At 47.0% G+C, this 20,492-nt stretch overlaps 2 protein-coding genes across 2 annotated transcripts in view; one reads left to right on the top strand and one right to left on the bottom strand.

The window, feature by feature from the left end:
- The window catches only part of LOC144609591 (uncharacterized), a 36,646-nt gene that overhangs the window by 2,603 nt on the left and 13,551 nt on the right, over positions 1-20,492 (top strand). Inside the window, exon 2 of the mRNA XM_078428095.1 lies at positions 10,782-10,949. Coding sequence (XP_078284221.1) covers positions 10,782-10,949 — 168 coding nt within the window. The remainder of the gene's footprint in view (positions 1-10,781; positions 10,950-20,492) is intronic.
- Positions 5,038-5,448, bottom strand: LOC144609191 (histone H3). Its single transcript, XM_078427611.1, has one exon. The coding sequence runs from the start codon at positions 5,446-5,448 to the stop codon at positions 5,038-5,040; it is 411 nt and encodes a 136-aa protein (XP_078283737.1).

Raw genomic sequence — 20,492 nt, 5'->3', positions numbered from 1 at the left:
TTTAGTGCCTCCTGCCCAGGCAGGAGAAGAGATTTGAGAGAGAAAGATGGATCAGCAATGATTGAATCGCTGAACAGACTTGGTGGGCTGAATGGCCTAATTCTGCTCCCATGACATGAAATTAACCATTAATCTATTACTTTGCCCAAACCCTTTGCCCCTCCGCATTGGTTGCCACTTTGGTACCTCACAGCTTCACTCTTTGACAACCCTCTTGTTTTCAAAATATCTCGGGCTCTGTGAGGTTTTCCCTAAGCTGAGCTGCCACTAATATTTCAAGACAGTTTGCTCTCCTAAATTCATGCTACAGAACCCCACCCTCTATGTAACCTTAAAGGATCTCCCCAGTCGCTAATCCTCTTGAATCTACCATGCACTTCCGTTTATTATTATTTTTTTTCTTTCTTTTCTCTCTCGTTTATTATATTATTTACGGTGTACTATGTTTACATATTGTGTTGTGCTGCAGCACTTAAGAATTTCATTGTTCTATCTGGGACATATGACAATAAAACACTTTTGACACTTAACTCTTGTTTTAATCAATCCCTCAATATCCCTCAAAATTCACGGTTCCCAGGACTGCATCTGCTTGCCCAACTTCATTCCTTAGGATTAGGTCCAGCACTCCCCCATCAAACTCAGACTATCTATGGACTATCTCCTGCACTTCAAAAGTCTCACTCCTTATCCTTTCACACTTAGGTGATCTTAATCGCATCAGCCTTTGTCCTCAGTTTATAGTTGTCTGATGATGCCATTTATATCTACACTTTGCTGAGATCTGCAAAGCCCTGTGTCCTCTAGTGCAATGGTTTGTGTTTTAAGGGCCTGTGCCCTCACAGTGCAATGCCCCGTGTTGTAAACGCCTATGTCCTCACAGTGTGACGCTCTGTGTTGTAAAAGCCTGTGTCATCACAGTGCAATGCTCCACGTTGCAACATGCAACACTTAACATGCAACAAAAGCTTTTCAATGTACCTCTTTACATGTGACAATAAACAAAACTAAACTAAAGTAAAGGTCTGTGTCATCACAATGTGGCGCACTGTGTTGTAAAGGCCTGTGTCCGTTCATTACCACAAAAGCAAGGAGTGGGAGTTGGCCATCTGGCCTGCCATCCTTCACTGTGATCATGGCTGATGTGTCCCAGGCCTCAACTCCTCTTCTGTGCTCATTCTTTCACCCAGAGCAGAGGAATCAAGAATCAGAGGTCATAGCTTTCAAGTGAGAAGGGAAAGAATAGGAATCTGAGAAGTAACTTTTTCACAAGAGGATGGTGCGTCTTTGGAAAGAGCTGCTGGAGGAGGTAGATGAGGCAGAAACTATAACATTTGAAAGACTTTCGGACAGGTACATGGGTAAGAAACATTTTGAGGGATCTGGGTTAAATATTGGCAAGTGGGAATAACGTACATGAGCAAGCTGGGGTGACAGGCTTGTTTCCGTGCTGTTTCGCCCTATGACTCAATGAATTCCACATTACGTTAGTACTGAACTTCCACAACAATGTATCCCCCCCTCTCTTCAAATATCTCCAGTGATCCAGTCTCCACAACCCATTTGTGTCAAAGTTCCAGAGATTCACCTCCCCCTCCCGTGCTGAGGTTGCACCAGTCTGTGTCCCTGCAGGACTGTGGTTATTTTTTCCTTGTCCATCGCCCTGCTGTCAGTGCTGGAACTGTACTGGGCAGTCTCTGCAGTCCAGAGCTGGTTTGTACGAGTCTGTGTCCTTCCAGTGTTGCTGTGGTTGGTGCAAAGCTCTCTGTTCCCACTGGGCTTGGTATGGTCTGTACTGGGCTGTGACTTCACAGTGTTGTGTTACTGTCATTATCTGTCCAGCAGTGCAGTTGGTGCTGGGAATCTGTGGCCCCACAGGCAGTGCTGGGTTGTTGGGGTTTGTGTCACTAATTACTGTCCTGTGTTGCATGTAGTCATAAGTTCATAAATTATCGGAACAGAATTAGACCATTTGGCCAATCAAGGCTACTCCACCATTCAATCGTGGCTGATCTTTCTTTCCCTCTCAACCCCATTCTCCTACCTTATTCCCATAACCCCTGACATCGGTGCTGTTCAAGAATCTGTCAATTTTTGCTTTAAAAATAATAATTGACGGCTTCTGCAGCCTTTTGTGTCAATGAATTCCGCAGATTCACTGCACCCTGTCTAAAGAAATTCCTCCTCATCTCCTTTTTAAAAGCCTTTTTTTCTAAAGTTGTGGCTTCTAGTCCTAGACTTTCCCACGAGTGCAACCATCCTCTCCACATCCACTCTATACAGGCCTTTCATAGTCATCGAGTGATACAGTGTGGAAACAGTGCCCTTCGGCCCAACTTTCCCACACCGGCCAATATGTCCCAGCTACACGAACCACCGGCCCACATTTGGTCCATATCCCTCCAAATCTGTCCTATCCATGTACCTGTCTAACTGTATCTTAAATGTTGGGATAGTCCCTGCCTCAACTACCTCCTCTGGCAGCTTGTTTCATACATCTACCACCCTTGGGTGAAAAAGTTACCCTTCAGATTCCTATTAAATCTTTTCCCCTTCATCTTAAACCTATGTCCTCTGGACCGTGATTCATCTACTCTGAGCAAGAGACCCGATCTATTCGTCTCATGATCTTGCACACCTCTATAAGTCTTACACACCAGTCTGAAGAAGGGTCTTGACCCGAAACGTCACCCATTCCCTCTCTCCTGGATGCTGCCTGACCTGCTGAGTTACTCCAGCACTTTGTGATACCTTCGATTTGTACCAGCATTTGCAGTTATTTTCCTACACCTCTATAAGATCATCCCTCATGCTCCTGCGCTCCAAGGAATAGAGTACCAGCCTACTCAACCTCTGCCTATAGCTCAGAACCTCTAGTCCTGGCAACATCCACGTAAATCTTCTCTACACCCTTTCCAGCTTGACAACATCTTTCCTATAACACGGTGCCCAGAACTGAACACAATAATCTAAATCTGGCCTCACCAATGACTTATAAAACTGCAACATGACCTCCCAACTTCTATACTCAATACTCTGGCTGATGAAGGCCAATGTGCAAAAAGCCTTTTTTGACCACCCGATCCACCTGCAACTCCACCTTCAAGAAACCATGCACCTGCATGACTAGATCCCTCTGTTCTACAACACTACCCAGTGCCCTACCAATCACAGTGGGTCCTGCTCATGTTAGACTTCCCAAAATACAACACCTCACATTTATCTGTATTAAACTCTATCAGCCATTCTTCAGCCCATCTGGCCAAACGATCAAGATCCTGCTGCAATTTTTGACAATCATCTTCACAATCTGCAAATCCACCCACTTCTGCATCATCTGCAAACTTGCTCGTCAATATCTTCACTATTCTGTAAGTTTCATTGAGGTCCCCCTCATCCTTCTCTACTCCAGCAAGTACAGGACCAGAGCCATCAAAAGCTCATCATATGTTAACCCAATCTCTGTGGCCCTGACATGCAGTGCTGTGTATGTTGCTAAACACAGAGGGGGAGCAACGAGAGAGCATGTTGCTAAACACAGGGGGAGCAACGAGAATGAGTGTATGTTATGGGTCTACACCCTGAGAATACAATGCCTGCTGATGTAAAGGTCTGTGCCCTGACAGTACATTTGCGGTTGCAGCTCCTAGACTGTGGAACAGCATCCCTCTCCCCATCAGAACTGCCCCCTCCATCGAGTCCTTTAAGTCCAGGCTCAAAACCTATTTCTACTCCCTAGCGTTTGAGGCCCATTGAGGAGGCGCTGTGAACTGTTTTGTATGTGCTGTTATGTTTGTGTGCTACTGTATGTTTCATTTTTTTCCTTAGTACCTAATCAGATGTACAGCACTTTGGTCAACGTGGGTTGTTTTTAAATGTGCCATATAAATAAAATTGACTTGACTTGACATTGCCAACTATTGTCTATTGTATTGCTCTGCATTCTTACCCATTCCATTGAAACGGAAACTTCATCCTCTCCTTCCTCGTTAGTTTGTTTCTATCTTCATACACTTTTCTTGGTGATCTATCCCTTCAGAGTGGATTAACGTGAACAAGATGTTTGTGTTTGTTGCTGTTGTTGTTTTAATTGTGAAGTGACTGACTTTTAGTGACTGCAGTCTGTTGTTTTGAAAGCAGGCATCCCATTATCTATTCTAGAAAACAACATATTAAGTGCCAGCTCTAGGACCCCTCTTCCTACCCATCCCTGGACCATGATCCCACACACCAGGTCATAATTTCACAGACCATTTCTAATTTTATCACTTCTGGCTGTCTGCCTTCCACAGTCTCCAACCTCATTGTTTCCCCACCCCCTCTCAGCCTGGTTTTACCTTCTCCCCAAAATCTATCATCACAACTGCCCTGGCAGACACATTGTTTCTGCCTGCTCCTGTCCCACTGAAATATTTTCCACATATCTCGACTCCATCCTATCCTCCCAGGTCCAATCTCTCCTGACCAATGTCCAAGATATCTCACACGCCCTTCTTCTCTTTAATGACTTCCAATTTCCTAGCCCCCACTCCCTCAACTTCACTATGGATGTTCAGTCACTCTATATCTCCATCCCCCACAAGAAAGGCCTTAAAGCCCTCCATTTCTTCCTGAACTGCAGAAACATCTAATACCCTCTGCCTAACGGAGCTGGTCCTCACCCTTAACAACTTCTCCTTTGACTCTTCCCACTTCCTCCAAGGCAAATGCATAGTTATGGGCACCCGCATGGGCCCCAGCCATGCCTGCCTCTTTGTAGGGGACGTCGAACAATCCATGTTCCAGGTTTACTCTGGACCTATCCCCGAAGTCTATCTCCATTACATTGGACTGGGTGATTGTGTCGCTGAACACCTTTGCTGTCCACCTGGTTGCTAAACAAATCCATACTCTTTCCTGTTGCCATGATGACCTTTCTGTCCTAAGTCTCCTCTATTGTCAGAGTGGGGATTACATTAAGACAAAGGCGCAGCACTTTCTTCTGCCGGGTTAGTGGCTCTTAAAAGAGCCGTTTGTTGTCCTTGGTGGAGGTGGGGTTCAGGCGCGTTCCCCGCGGATGCGGCGGGCCAGCTGGATGTCTTTGGGCATGATGGTGACTCGCTTGGCGTGGATGGCGCACAGGTTGGTGTCCTCAAAGAGCCCCACCAGGTAAGCCTCGCTGGCCTCCTGCAGGGCCATGACGGCCGAGCTCTGGAAGCGCAGGTCTGTCTTGAAGTCCTGAGCGATCTCCCGCACCAGGCGCTGGAAGGGCAGTTTGCGGATGAGCAGCTCCGTGGATTTCTGGTAGCGCCGGATTTCCCTCAGAGCCACGGTGCCGGGCCTGTAGCGATGAGGCTTCTTCACTCCGCCCGTGGCTGGAGCGCTCTTCCGCGCTGCTTTGGTCGCCAGCTGTTTGCGAGGAGCTTTCCCTCCGGTCGATTTGCGCGCTGTCTGCTTGGTCCGGGCCATTCTCTTTCAACAGTCGGAGCACAGCGTGAAACACAGGCACTGAAATGACGGAGCTGGCTCTGGGACCGGCTTTTAAAGCGTTGGTGAAGCGCCGGCCCACAGCCTCTGAATGGCTGGAGCACAGATGTCACTCACGGTGTCCCATGCCTGCGAGTGGCTGCAGTTCTGTCAGCATCAGGTGGCGGTTTCAGAAGGTCTGATGTCGGGGGGGGGATAGAAATTTGTGACCGGCGGGTGGGGTGGGGGAAGCTCAGCCAACCAGAGAGCACGGACTGCAGTATCATTGGTTGCAATTTCACAGCAGTCGGGAACCGAGGACGGTATTTTATTGATATTTCTGAATAAATTCAGTTTCTGTCGGATTTCCAGACCGGATCCCGGTGCAGACGGAATTCAGCTCTGCTCTGCTCGTGACTGGAAATAAGCGACGGTTACCCAGAGAACGGTTTCGAGTCGACCCTCCTGTTGCTGCAGTAATCATGAGGTATAAAGGTTAAAGGGAAACTGACATCGCCTTGTGTGTGATCTTTTACTGTCGGCTGCCGATGTTATTTGCATTTCTAATGACCGCTGTGATCAAGCCAAACACTCTTGTGTTCAGTGGTCGAATAACTCGTTTCATAAAGCACATTACAATCTGCATCTACTCTCACTCCCGAGTCACTGCTCTCTCTCTGTGAGGCTGTGGGCGGCTCTTAGAAGAGTCTTTGTTTTGTGTTCGAATAAAGGGGTAGTTGTTTAGCCGCCGAACCCGTAGAGAGTGCGGCCCTGGCGTTTCAGAGCGTACACCACATCCAAGATTCAAGATTGAAGATAGCTTTATTTGTCATCCAATATTGGACGAAATTCAGTCACCCACAGTCCAACAATAAAAGCATTAAATAGGCATTAAAATTACACAACCCCCAAAACACACAAAAAAAGAAACATCCATCAAAGAAACATCTATCACAGTGAGTCTCCTCCAGTCCTCTCCTCACTGTGATGGAAGGCCACAATTTCTTTCCCTTCTCCTGCCGTCTTCTCCCGCGGTCAGGTTGTTGTGGTTGCAGGCCGCGCCGGACGGTCCGCAGCGGACTGAGCCCAAGGCGAGTCCCAGCCGCTCCCGCAGCCTCCGAAGACGGCCGGCTCCGCTGATGATAAGTCCGATCCGGGCGGGCGAACACGCTGCTGCTGCCGCTGTTGCTGCACGTCGGGGCGGTCGTGGCTCCCGACATTGAAGCCCCCGCCCAGCAGCGAAATATCCCGCGGCCTGTCTTGGGCCGCGCCGGACGGTGAAATGTCCGCGACGGACGGTGAAATGTCCGCGACCCAAGCCCCAGCGGGCGAACACGCTGCCGCTGCCGGAGCTCCCGATGTAGGCATCCACGCGGCCCGAGCCTAAGGCGAGTCGCAGCCGCTCCCGCAGCCTCCGAGAACGGCCGGCTCCGGTGATGGTAAGTCTGGTCCGCGGGCTCAGCGAACCAGAGCCCTGGAGGCCGCCAGCTCCAGGAGTTGGGCCGATGGTAGGCCGCAGCAGGAACAGAGACAACACCCAGAAAACAAAGGTCGGGTCTCCGTTCGGAAGGGACACCTATTTACAATTTTACAGTTCCCCCCCCCCCCACATACACACATAGTACACAAACACAAAAACACCACATCACAACTACAATTAAGACAAAAAAACAACAAAAACACAAAGACAAATGGACCGCAGGTAAGCCGCAGCTGCTATGGCAGCGCCGCCATTTCCATGGCAGTGACCGTCTTGCGCTTGGCGTGCTCGGTGTCGGTGACTGCGTCCCTGATGACATTCTCCAGGAAAACCTTCAGCACCCCGCTGTCTAGATAACAATTTTGATTGCAATTTTTCAGGGATTCCCCTTACTTCCAGTTCCTGATTTACAGCCATTTCTGCGAGGTTCATTGTATCCTCTGGAGTGACTCTGACAGACTTATGGGATTGTGCAGTACAGAAAAAGCCCATGTGGCCCTCCATACTGACGAACAAGAGCCCCCCTGTACCAGTCCAGTTTATCAGCACTTGCTCCATAACCTTCTACACTGCAACGCTTCAAGTGCTGTTCCAGATACTTGTTCACTTGTGTGAGTGTTCTTGCATCCACTACATTCTCAGGCACCATGTCCTACTTTGGAACCACGTTCTGAGTGTAATACAACCCTCAGGCCCCGTCTAATTTTCGCCTTCCTTACCTGCCAGTGATTCCCACTCACTCTGCTGTCAACAATTTACCACCATTGCCCCTCAGACTCACTTTGCACAGAATCACCGCTCACTTTCTCAATAAATTTCCATTTTATTTTATCTCATCAGAAATGCGTACTCTTTACATGATTCTGACTGGCTGCATCTCTCACCTCTTACTTTGCTCTTTATCTCTTTCATTAAATTATCTCTGATCTTTTTCATTGCTTCTGCTTTGGAAACAATTTATTTTGTTCAAGTTTCTGTCTTGAGAAAATAGTTTCTATTTCACTTCGCCAGTTGCACATTTGACACCAGTTACACATTTGTCTTCGGAAACCGGGAAGCGCTGTGAGAGTCATCTTTTTTAACTTCTCCAGTACTTAACACCATCCGGCCTGCATTGCTAGGCAGCAAACTGACGAAGATGCGGGTGGATGCACCATTGGTGTCCTGGATCACCAACTACCTGACTGGACGACCACAATGTCATCATTTGGGCGGCACGGTAGCGCAGCGGTAGAGTTGCTGCTTTACAGCGAATGCAGCGCCGGAGACTCAGGTTCGATCCTGACTACGGGTGCTGTACTGTAAGGAGTTTGTACGTTCTCCCCGTGACCTGCGTGGGTTTTCTCCGAGATCTTCGGTTTCCTCCCACACTCCAAAGACGTACAGGTTTGTAGGTTAATTGGCTGGGTAAATGTAAAAAATTGTCCCTAGTGGGTGTAGGATAGTGTTAATGTACGGGGATCGCTGGGCGGCACGGACTTGGTGGGCCGAAAAGGCCTGTTTCCGGCTGTATATATATGATATGATAATGTCAGGCAACAGAACTGTGTCTCGGACATGGTAGTGAGCAACACGGGGGCCCCACAGGGGACGGTACTCTCTCCCTTCCTGTTCAACATCTACTGGACTTCAGATATAACTTAGACTCCTGCCACCTGCAGAAGTTTTTGGATGACTCTGCAATTGTGGGCTGCATCATTGATGGGAGAGAAGCTGAATGCAGAGGTGTAGTCAAAGACTTTGTTCAGTGGTGTGGGTTGAAATACCTGAGGTTGTACCAAACAGTTGTAGTCAGTGCCACCTCCTTCGCTGTTGTGTGCTGGAGCAGCAGGGCAAAGGCCACAGACACCATCAGAATTCACAAACTCATCTGGCTCCGTCCTGGGAGTGGAAGCGGATTCATATGAGGTGGTCTTGGAGGGGAGGATGCTACTCAATGACACATTATGTAACAGTTCCACCATGATGCAGTACAGACCACCACAGGATATCCCTCTTCCCTGAGGTTATCAAACTGTGCAACTCCTCCCCTTTCTGTCGTGGGGTAGACTGACTACCCTGCCCCCACCCTCAAATCTTTGCACATCCCCAACCCTTTCCACTCGTCACTTTAATTTCATGTTTCATGTATCTAGTGTTTTATGACTGTTGGCAGTATGGTTGCCAACTGTCCCTTATTAGCTGGGACATCACGTACTTTGGGCTAAATTGGTTTGTCCCGTATTAAATTGGTTTGTCCGGATGGGGAGGGGGGGGGGGGGGGACGGTGATGTAAGCCTGGACGCTGCAGGCCCCGACTTTGTAGGTCCGGACAGTTTAGGTCCAGACAATCTAGGTTTCCGACATTTTAGCTCCAAACACTCTGGACGTCATCTTGTCCCGCATTTCGGAGTGAGATAGTTGGCATCCCTACCGACGACAGTATTATTTTTTATTTAGACGAGCACTAATTTTTTGGAATCACCTTAAATCTAGTCCCCCAGACACCCTCCAGTTCAAAGCCCTCCAAATCCAAGAGGGGAACCCAGAAAAGAGCTCCCTGTGTCAGTTGGTACTGAGACTAACTACCCCAACTCAGTTAAACCTTGACCAGTCTCAGATCAACACTGCTTTCCAATCACCAGTTAGAGTGAACCAAATTATTAAACAATGCAAAGAAATCTATTTGGAACATTGGGATAAAGTAACTAAAAGCCAAAGCAGACTAGAGTGTTACCGTGCCCTCAAAAGAGATTATAAATTGGCAGACTATCTCTCAACTGTTAGAGACATAAAGCAGAGACAGACCCTCACCAAGTACAGGTTAAGTGACCATCATTTGGCAGTTGAAAAAGGAAGACAGAAGAGATCTTGGCAACCAAGAGAAAATAGAATATGCGGTCACTGCTTGACAGATGTGTTTGAAACAGAGGTGCATTTTCTCTTAAAATGTAAAAAAATCGATAAAATAAGAAAAATATATTTGGAAAAACTCAGTCTGGCGACCCCAGATTTTAAAGAACTAGACGATATATCAAAACTAAGAATAATCCTTGGCGAAGGAAATACGGCACATCTTGGCGCACAATACGTAACAGCATGCCACAACCTGAGGGACAGTGAATGACCAACATGTACACATACACTCATACATAAATTGACTCTAAGGAAATTAATATCGACCTGCTAAATGTGCTACCTTGCTGTACTGTTTACAACTGCAAGAACCAGTAGCAATCGATAAAAGACTATAAATGTATTGCGTGAATAAATATATATATATATATATATATATATATATGTACAGGGGCATATCGACCCATGCATCGTATACTTGTTTTTATATTCATGCATTTTAAATATGTATGCTATGTTCTATACTTTAGCAATATAATGATGTATCTTATCATGCCAATAAAGTACTTTAAATTGATAAATTGAATTTAATTATTTTTACAATTATTAAAATAATTCAGTTTCTGTCAACTCAATATCAAATATCATGTACCTTGTGTTTTATGACTGTTGGCAGATCAGTTTCCCTCCTGGGAAAAGTGACTGCCCGCAGCGGCTCCTCTGATTGACAGCTCACTCTTCCCCTCCCCCCGGGTTGCGGCCCTGGTCACATGATGCGGGAAAACGTCGGCGAGCCATTTGCGCGATGACGCCACAGACACCGTTTGGCGTCACTGACGTCGTTCCCCTGGCAACCGACCGGTCCGCGGCGCGGAGCGGCGGCGAGGCCCACGGAGGGGGAGGGGCCTGGGCCCGGGGGTGGAGCCTGAGGTAAAGGACTGGACTGAAGTGGGGTCGGTCTGTACTTGCTGGAGTTGAGAAGAATGAGAGGTGATCTCACGGATGCTCTTGTGGTTTGCAGACTGGTTTGGAGAGATGGAGAAAGCGGCGATTGTATCAGACGAGCTGGTCCTTGCTCTCTGCCATTCCCGTGTGGATCTGGGGCCTGACTGGTGGAGTCTTGTGGGCCTGACTGCTCCTCCACTGTGGACATCGGGGTCTTCTCTTCCTGCCTGCCGGGCAGTGAACAGTGAGTGTGTTAGTGTCTTACTCCCTGCCTCAGTTTGAGCATTCTCATCCTAGTGTACCAATCCCTCCTTGGTCCTCACACCCTCACTCAGTCTGTCACCTCCTCCACTCCTGTGACCCTCTGAAATCTTTGTTCTCCTCTATCTGTGGCCCCCTTTATTTGCTCACATTCTTTGGTTTCACAAATTGGAGGCCTCAGTGTCACAAAAAACTGGAGTAACTCAACGGGACCGTCAGCGTCTCTGGAGAGAATGAATGGGTGACTTTCGGATCGAGACCCTTCAGTTGGGAAAAAGGGAAATGAGAGATCTAGAGTATGATGTAGAAACATAAAGAACAATGGATGAAAGATATGCAAAAAAGTAACAATGATAAAGGAAACAGGCCATTGTTAGCTGTTTGTTGGGTGAAAACGAGAAGCTGGTGCGGCTTGGGTGAGGGAGGGATAGAGAGAGAGGGAATGCCGGGGTTAGTTGGAATTAGCGAAATCAATATACCTCTGGGCTGTAAGCTGCTCAAGCGAAATATGAGATGCTATTCCTCCAATTTGTGTTTGGCCTCTCTCTGACAATGGAGAGGACCTAGGACAGAAAGGTCAGTGTCGGAAAGGGAAGGAGAATTAAAGTGTTTAGCAACCGAGAGATCGGGTAGGTTCAGGTGGACGGAGCAAAGGTGTTCAGCGAAACGATCGCACAGTCTGCATTTGGTCTCGCCGATGTATATGAGTCCGCATCTTGAACAACGGATACAGTAGATGAATTTGGAAGAGGTGCAATTGATCTTCTACCTAACCTGAAAGGACTTTTGGGATCCCTGGACATAGTCGAGGAAGGAGGTTTTGGGACAGGTGTCGCATCTCCTGTGGTTGCAGGGAAGGTACCTGGGGAGGGGGTGGTTTGGGTGGGAAGAGATGAGTTAACCAGGGAGTTGCGGAGAGAACGGTTTCTGCGGAAGGTGGAAAGGGGTGGAGATGGGAAGATGTGACTAGTGTTAAGATCCCGTTGGAAATGGCGAAAATGTAGGAGCATTATTTGTTGTATGCGATAATAGACAAAAGCTGCAGGAGTAGGCCATTCAGCCCTTCGAGCCAACACCGCCATTCAATGTGATCATGCACAATCAGTACCCCGTTCTTGCCCTCTCCCCATACCCACTGACTCCGCTATCATTAAGAGCTCTATCTAACTCTCTCTTGAAAGCATCCATAGAATTGGCCTCCACTGCCTTCTGAGGCAGAGAATTCCACAGATTTACAACTCTGAGTGAAAAGGTTTTTCCTCATCTCCATTCTAAATGGCTTACCCCTTATTCTAAAACTGTGGCCCCTGATTCTGGACTCCCCCAACATTGGGAACATGTTTCCTGCCTTAATAATTTTATATGTTTCAATAAGACCTTCATCCTTCTAAATTCCAGTGTATACAAGTCCAGTCGCTCCAGTCTTTCAACATACGACAGTTCCGCCATTCGGGGAATTAACTTCGTGAACCTATGCTGCACCCCCTCAATAGCAAGAATGTCCTTCCTCAAATTTGGAGACCAAACCTGCACACAGTACTCCAGGTGTGGTCTCACTAAGGCCCTGTACAACTGCAGGAGGACCTCTTTGCTTCTATACTCAACTCCTTTTGTTATGAAGGCCAACATTCCATTGGCTTTCTTCACTGCCTGCTGTACCTGCATGCTTCCTTTCAGGTGACTGATGCTCGTAAGTCTTCTCTACACCCTTTCCAGCTTGACATCTTTTCTCTAACACGGTGCCCAGAACTGAACACAATACTCTAAATACGGCCTCACCCACGTCTTATACAACTGCAACATGACCTCCCAAATTCTACAGTCTGAAGAAGGGTCTCGACCAAAGCGTCATCCGTTCCTTCTCTCCCGAGATATTGCCAAACCCCCTGAGTTACTCCAACATTTTGTGTCTACGTTCTATACTCAATACTCTGGCTGATGAAGGCCTATGTTCCAAAAGCTTTTTGACCACCTGATCTACCTGCGACTTCAACTTCAAGGAACGATGGACCTGCACGACTAGATCCCCATTCTCAATCTGATCTTTCTATCCCGGGCCTCCTCCATTGTCAGAGTGAGGCCCAGCGCAAATTGAAGGAACAGCACCTCATATTTCACATGAGTAGTTTACACCCCAGCAGGATGAACATTGACTTCTTTAAATTCTGATAGTCCCTGCTTTCCCTCTTTATCCCCTCCCCCTTTCCAGTTCTCCCACTAGTCTTCCTGACCAAGTCAAGTCAAGTCAAGTCAATTTTTTTTGTATAGCACATTTAAAAACAACCCACGTTGACCAAAGTGCTGCACATCTGATTAGGAAAAAAAAAAAGAAACATAAAGTGGCACATTCTATCTTTGTCCCACCCGCTCTCCTGAAATCAGTCTGAAGAAGGGACTCAACCAGAAAAATGTCACCCATTCCCAGACCTCCCAACCCTTCCGGATTTGGTGGAAAGATTCCGCTTTCTTATTTCATTTCCGCCACTGTGAATTCACCTCACATTGTTCCGCAAAACCCATACATCGCCGCTCGTCCTGCCTCTCGCCCCGCCCCGCCTCTCGCCGCTGGCCTCGCCTCACCTCGCCGCTGGCCTCGCCTTGACATGCCGTTGGCCTCGCCTCGTCGCTTGCCTCGCTGCATAGCGCGAGGCCCGTTGATGTTGAGAGGGGATGGGGTGCAGGGGAGGGGGGAGTGGGGGTCGGGGGAGGGGTAGTGAAGGTGAGGGAAAAGATGGGGTAGGCAGGGCGGGAAAGGGGGTGAGTAGGGCGGAGGCGGGAGTGGGGGGTTGGACGGGAGGCTGGGGAAAGGGGGAGTAGGGGGGAGTCGGGGTACAGTGGGAGTGGGGGGGAGTGGATGGGGAGGGTAGTGGGGGTGGTGGAGAGGGTAGCGGGGGGTGGGGGGACCATGGACTGTTGTGATATGCTGTTGAAGACCACTGGAGCAAGTATGTGTTCAATGAAATTAGGTATGTGCAGTTTTAAATGAAACTCTTTCTTCATAACTTAGTCATACAGTTTGTGTAGCAAAACAGAGATAACAAAACAAATCAATTTTTTCTTTGTGTTGTGAAAAATATTTCTGTTCAATAATCTTTCTATAAATAGCAGAATTTACTCATCGAAGGTATTTATTCACAAAATGCTGGAGTAACTCAGCAGGTCAGGCAGCATCTCGGGAGAGAAGGAATGGGCGACGTTTCGGGTCGAGACCCTTCTTCAGACTGAATATACTCATGACAGGTCTGACATTGTACATGTAGTACAAGAACTACAGACTGTTGGAAATAATAGTAGTTTTCCACACATGAATGTAGCGCATCGCGTACGCGCATTGGGCGTGCATACCATTTGTTTGCTGAAAAGTTGCATTACGCGCCATATTATGAATTTTGGTGTAAAATGCTGAATTTTGGACATCAAAATTCTGAATTGGTAAAATCAAGTGTTGGGAGGTCTGCTTTCCTTCTCTCCAAAGATGCTGCCTAACCCGTTGAGATATTCCAGCATTTTGTGTCTACCTTCGATTTATACCAGCATCTCCAGTTTCTTTCCTACAAAGATTAGCCTCCGTATGTAGGAAGGAACTGCAGATGCTGGTTTAAATCGAAGATAGACACAAAATACTGGAGTAACTCAGCGGGGCAGGCAGCATCACCGGAGAGACGGAATGGGTCCCATTTATCCCCGGTGGGCCGTAGCTTTCTCTGCTTGGTGATTGAATTTGTATTGGGATGCTACAATGTTGCAAGCTTACCTGCATCAACAACCTCCTCAGCAGTGCTTTCCAGATTCCAACCACTATGTGTGTGAAGTAGATACCACTCAAGTTCACTCTAAACCTCCTCCCCTCTAATCTGCTTTGGGTGCCCGCACCACCTTATGTTTACCATATGGATCTCCTGATGATTTTGTGCACCTCAGATCAGATCACCCCTCAGACTCCTCCACCCTGGGGAAAACACCCCATTCTATCCAATCTCTTCTTGTAACTAGAATGTTCTGATCCAGGGAACATCCTAGTGAACCATCTCCCAGTAATCATCCTCCTGTAGCTCTTCTGGGCTGAGTCCTCAGCCAGCGTATCCGTTCTTCAGTTCAGGGACTATGGGAGATAATACGATATTATTTTATGCATGATATTATTTTATACATTAGACATTGTTACGGTATTAGTCAAGTCAAAGTCAAAGTCAATTTTATTGTCAATCCTCAGCCAGTTTACACAGACAGAAAATCGAAATACCGTTTCCCACAATCCCGAGGAACAAAGTGCATAAAACTAAGTTAAAATTAAAAAGGCACAGCAAACAACAATCAACATAAAATATAAAATATAGTCACTTCAAATGCGTTAAATTTTTTTTTAAAAAGTGTCTGGTGCTGGATGTGCATGTGTGTGGGGTGTTAAAGTCCAGGTCCAATAGGGGCAGGGGAGAGAGGAGGAAGGGAGGGGAGAGAGTTCAGCATCCTGACAGCCTGGTGGAAAAAACTGTTCTTTAGTCGGGTGGTGCTTGACCTCAGGCTGCGAAACCTTCTCCCTGAAGGCAGGAGGGTGAAGAGGCTGTTGGAGGGGTGGGAGGGGTCACCCACAATGCTCAATGCTTTGCGGGTGAGGCGGGTGGTGTAAAGGACCAGGAGTGTATTATTTTACACATTGTTGTTTAAGGTTTGTAACTACTTAGGCATTAGGCGTCTTTCTGTAACTAATTAAGGCGCTCTAGACATTCTTTACCCTTGACACGTCTCTGTAACATAACACTCCTTTGCTTTAGCTTGTACCCTTGCTTTAGCCTAGATGATAAGGGTAGCAGAATCCGAAGAGATGCAGACATTCATCAATGAATGGGATTTAATGGTGGCAAGAGAAGAGATAAGGAAAAACATAGGCCTTGGGGTGATGGATGGATGTGAGGGATGGACTAGCAGGAAATAAGGGAGGCGAAATATGAAGGGATATGAGCATTGAGATAAGGATATATTACTAAATGGGATTTAATGGTGGCGGGACAAACAGGTACTACAAAGAAATGAAGGACTGAAGAAAGGAGTGTGGGTATGAGGTAATGCAAAGGAGATAAGGTTTAGAATAATCCTATAAAAATAGGCTGCCCGGGCACTAAGTGGGCAGTCAGATGGTTGACATCCTGATTGTTCCAGCCGTTGTTTGCAAATAAAGGCTTCTAACTTCTTGAAGAATTCTCCGTGTCATCTGCTTCATTTCGAACACCGGTAACCACGACAAAATTGGCGTAGTCGGCAGGATTGGAAAGAGGCCTGTTCGATAAAGGACGACCAGCCAAGGGCGCTTCCTAGCCCCACGGGGGCTCCCGGGAACAACAGGACAAGGGTGGCCACCCGCTAAAAGGTAGGCGGTTTTCCGCTTCATTTGGACTTATAACCTGTTGAAACGGGGGGCCGCTGGTGACACAGAAGCGTCTAGGCGGTTAAAGGGCCTCTCCGATCCAAAGAATCTGTCTAAACTATTCTAAAAAGAGACCCGGAGGATTGCTCAAGAGGGCTGCGCAGTGGGGTAAGTAGAAAATAGATAAGTTAAGAAAGTGGATTTGTGACGTCACGAGGACCTCGTGGATACCGCCGCCCTAAGAGGATAGGGGACTGAATAGATGAGGCGTCCTGTGGATACCGCTCTAGTTAATCGGGGATTACTCTGGTTAGCTCGGGTTCTGGACGGGCAGGATAAAACGTCCTGTGGATACCGCTCTAGTTAACCGGGGATTACTCTGGTTAGCTAGGGGTCTGGACAGGCAGGATAAAACGTCCTGTGGATACCGCTCTAGTTAACTGGGGATCACTCTGGTTAGCTAGGGGTCTGGATAGGCAGGATAAAACGTCCTGTGGATACCGCTCTAGTTAACCGGGGATTACTCTGGTCGGCTAGGGGTCTGTACGTGCAGGGTCAAAAATTGGAATAATTGGATAACATATCATATCATATCATATATATACAGCCGGAAACAGGCCTTTTTGGCCCACCAAGTCCGTGCCGCCCAGCGATCCCCGTACATTAACACTAACCTACACCCACTAGGGACATTTTTTACATTTACCCAGCCAATTAACCTACATACCTGTAACATAAAAAATAAAAAATTGCAAAATATTAAAGGAATATAGTAGAACTGTAAAAAATAAAAATTGCAAAATATTAAAGGAATTATAGTAGAACTGTAAAAAATAAAAATTGCAAAATATTAAAGGAATATAGTAGAACTGTAGAAAATAGAAATAGCGTAGTAGGTAGCATAGTGACTATAGAGACGGAACGGAGTGAGAACAAGGACTGCATTTAAACTGACTAAGTGCACTAAAATAAGACAAGTACAATGAATAAAATAACTGCAGTTGAAATACTAAGTAAGAAATTCCCCATATCCAAAGAGGATATTAAAAAACACTCTAAAAAATGGGAAAAAAGGACGGGAAAATTAGTCACAAAATGGCCCAGGGAAGGCACATTTGATATAAATATGTGTGACGAAATGGAAGTGCTGATTAAGAACTATAAGCCTAAGGATAAATCAGAAATCCGAGTAACAAAAAAGGAAAAAGAACTAGGCGTGCTTAAATTGTTGAAGGAGAAAGGCTGAGGAAAGCATACCAGGAAAAGAATACCACCCCAAACAAGAGTGAAAAACCCGAAAAACAGCATGAAAGTCAGGAGCTTCAGGGGAAAAATCAACTCTGTACCCCAGCCTAAGGGACCCTGGGTATCCCCCCTCCCTATTCCAGCCAGGACGGAATAAAGCAATGCCCATTGGTGAAAGGGATAGTGGAGATAGAGGGAGAGGTCGAAGTTTGGAGGAATGGGCAAGACATAAAGGAATATAGACAAAGAAGGGGGCAGCGAGAAAAGGAAAGGATAAGGCAAGAAGAACAGGAACTAGAAGGAGACATTAAAAGGTTGCAGGTCCTCAGGGATCTCAGGGACAGAAAGATTTGTGAGATCCGTCAGGCAGCAAATGAGGAGTATGAGGGAGACCGCAACGCAGAAACACAGGTGAGTAATCAACAGGCATTAATCAACAGGCATTAATCAACAGGGCAAAACTGTGAGAATGAAGCAGAATTGGAAAGTGATGGGGAAAGAACAAGGGAGCATAGAAGAGAAATAGAGGCATCCATGAAGCACTTAGAGATGGAGATGAGGGAGTTGGAAAAAACTATAGAAAGAGAAAGAAAGGAAAGCCAGGGGTACGCCCAGGAAAGAATGAGGTGGGAAAGTATACAGATGGAGCCACAACAAGAGATGGTGAACGAGAGACAGGAGCTGAGGGATGGAATGATGCCGTTACTTTTGAAAAAGGGAGGACAAACCCAGTATATTCCTTGGGCGACCCGAGACCTAGAAGGGCTGAAAAACACCTTGCCCAGCATATATAACGGGGCAGGAAAATGGATTAGGGCCTTTGAGGAGGAGACTACAGGACGATTATTGGCTATGGGAGATTTGAAGGCACTACTGGTGAAGGTAATAGGAACCACGAAGTTAGCAGAACTATGTGAAATGGCTGGGATAAAAAACGCAGCAAATAACCCGATGATTGATGGCACGCCATTTGATCGAGTCAGGCAGAGGGTATGGCAGGCCCTCAGAGACTGTTACCCGCTCAAAGTGAACCTAAAGACATTGAAAGGAGACCCGCTGGGGGACACGGAGAACCCAGCGGCTTATCTGGAGGATCAACTGAAAAAGTGGAGACTTGAAACATAGACGGTAACGAGTTGATGACCGCTTTGTTTCGGACCGCTATAGTGGACGCCATGTCTCCTCCAGTTAAGTCCAGACTGGAGGTGGTAGTGGAATTGTCAACCATATCCCACTCCCAGTTCAGGGACCACCTGGTTCATGCAGTCGACAAATGTAAGGAGAGACAAAAAATGGAGAACCAACAAGAAGAGGTGCAGAGAAAGTTGATGCAAATGCAACTAGAAGAACTAAAAAAGAAAGAGCGTGAAAAAGGAAAGAAAATGCTGGCAGTAACAGCAGACCTGGCTGAAACAGCAGAAGTGAACGATACACTGATGCAGAGTGAGTCCTATGACAGAGCCAGGCAGAGGCAGGAGAATCCCATGCCAATAATAAATGTCTTTGGGGGAGCTTCTCCTCAAATGTCCTATCAGGGGCAAAACAGATCAGGGAATCAGCCCCGACAGGATTGGGGCCCTCAAGGGGGAGCACAAGCAAGGGGAAGAGGAAGGCCAGTAGGCAGACAGGTAGTTGATAGAATATGTGTGGGCCCTCAAGGGGGAGCACAAGCAAGGGGAAGAGGAAGGACAGTAGGCAGACAGGTAGTTGATAGAATATGTTGGGGATGCAATCAGGTAGGGCACCTGAGGAGGAACTGCCCACACCGTCCGTGGCCCGGCCCGTACCAACAGGGACCCACAGGGGATGAGCAGGGTTTTTACCCGGGGCAAGCCCCAACCGGCTCGGCCGGAGGCCCGACTGGACTTGTGAACCCCTTTGCTAGATACTAGGGGTGCCCAGAGAACCCGGATGGGAAGAGACTTTACCCAATGATAACACAGGAGGCAGAAGAAGAACCCATGGTTCAGGTAATTTTGGGGGGACGAGTAACACCTATGATGATAGACACTGGCGCTACATATACTTGTGTGCAGCCGCAGTATGCCTCCCACCTTCCCATGTCAGGAACATTTATTAAAACTGTAGGGTTCTCGGGAAAAACACAGTTAACACGATGCACAAACCCCGTAAGTTTAAAAATGAGTAATAGGGAAATAATATTACCGATATTGGTATCTAAAGGAACCCCCATTAATCTGCTAGGTAGGGATGCCTTGTTGAAGCTGGAATTAAAGTTAGAATGTACCAGAAATGGCCTGAACGTGGAGAAATTAAATACCCAGCTGTTTATGGGGGAAGCTAGGAAAGCTAATGTAATTTGGATAGGAAATATAGAAGATCAAATTTGGAATACGTGGAACAGATGGAAAGAGGGAGTAATGACCATATTACCCGAAGCAACCCCACCCAAAACTGAACTACATTGTACAATATGTTTTGACGAAACCCAGGACATAGGGCAGGAAACGTTGTGGCGCCTGGGAACATGCGGTCAGCATCACTTAAGGGCAGAAGCTATAATAGTTGGAAAACAAGGGGCAGCCTTACAGATCAAATGGAAAACCTTTTTTGACAAATGGTATAGGGTGCCGGGAGCTGCACCCCATATGACATTACTAGTAAATAAGGGATATCAGTCCAGGGACTTGGGGCTCATGATGAAGCAAGTAAACACTATTGTTAACTGGAAAAGATTTACACCGAAGGTATGGAAATCTGAGGACGATAATTATGTCAAGATAGTGGTGAGCATAGATATGGTGGGAACGACAAAAGAGGTTGAAATTAGTCCCCAGCAACATCTATGTTTATTACAGAAGGGAGAAGGTCAGACAAAGGAAGACATGTTAACCAGGCTGCCACTTGGCCCGTGGTCACATCATGATACAGATGTTGGAAAAGTGAAATCCGCAAACC

This window comes from Rhinoraja longicauda, chromosome 34 (assembly GCF_053455715.1).
Source record: "Rhinoraja longicauda isolate Sanriku21f chromosome 34, sRhiLon1.1, whole genome shotgun sequence".
Lineage (NCBI taxonomy): Eukaryota > Metazoa > Chordata > Chondrichthyes > Rajiformes > Arhynchobatidae > Rhinoraja > Rhinoraja longicauda.
This window is presented reverse-complemented; position numbering and strand designations above follow the sequence as displayed.

Coding starts and splice junctions, on each gene's coding strand:
- LOC144609191 (XM_078427611.1), bottom strand. CDS start 5,448: ATGGCCCGGACCAAGCAGACAGCGCGCAAATCGACCGGAGGGAAAGCT.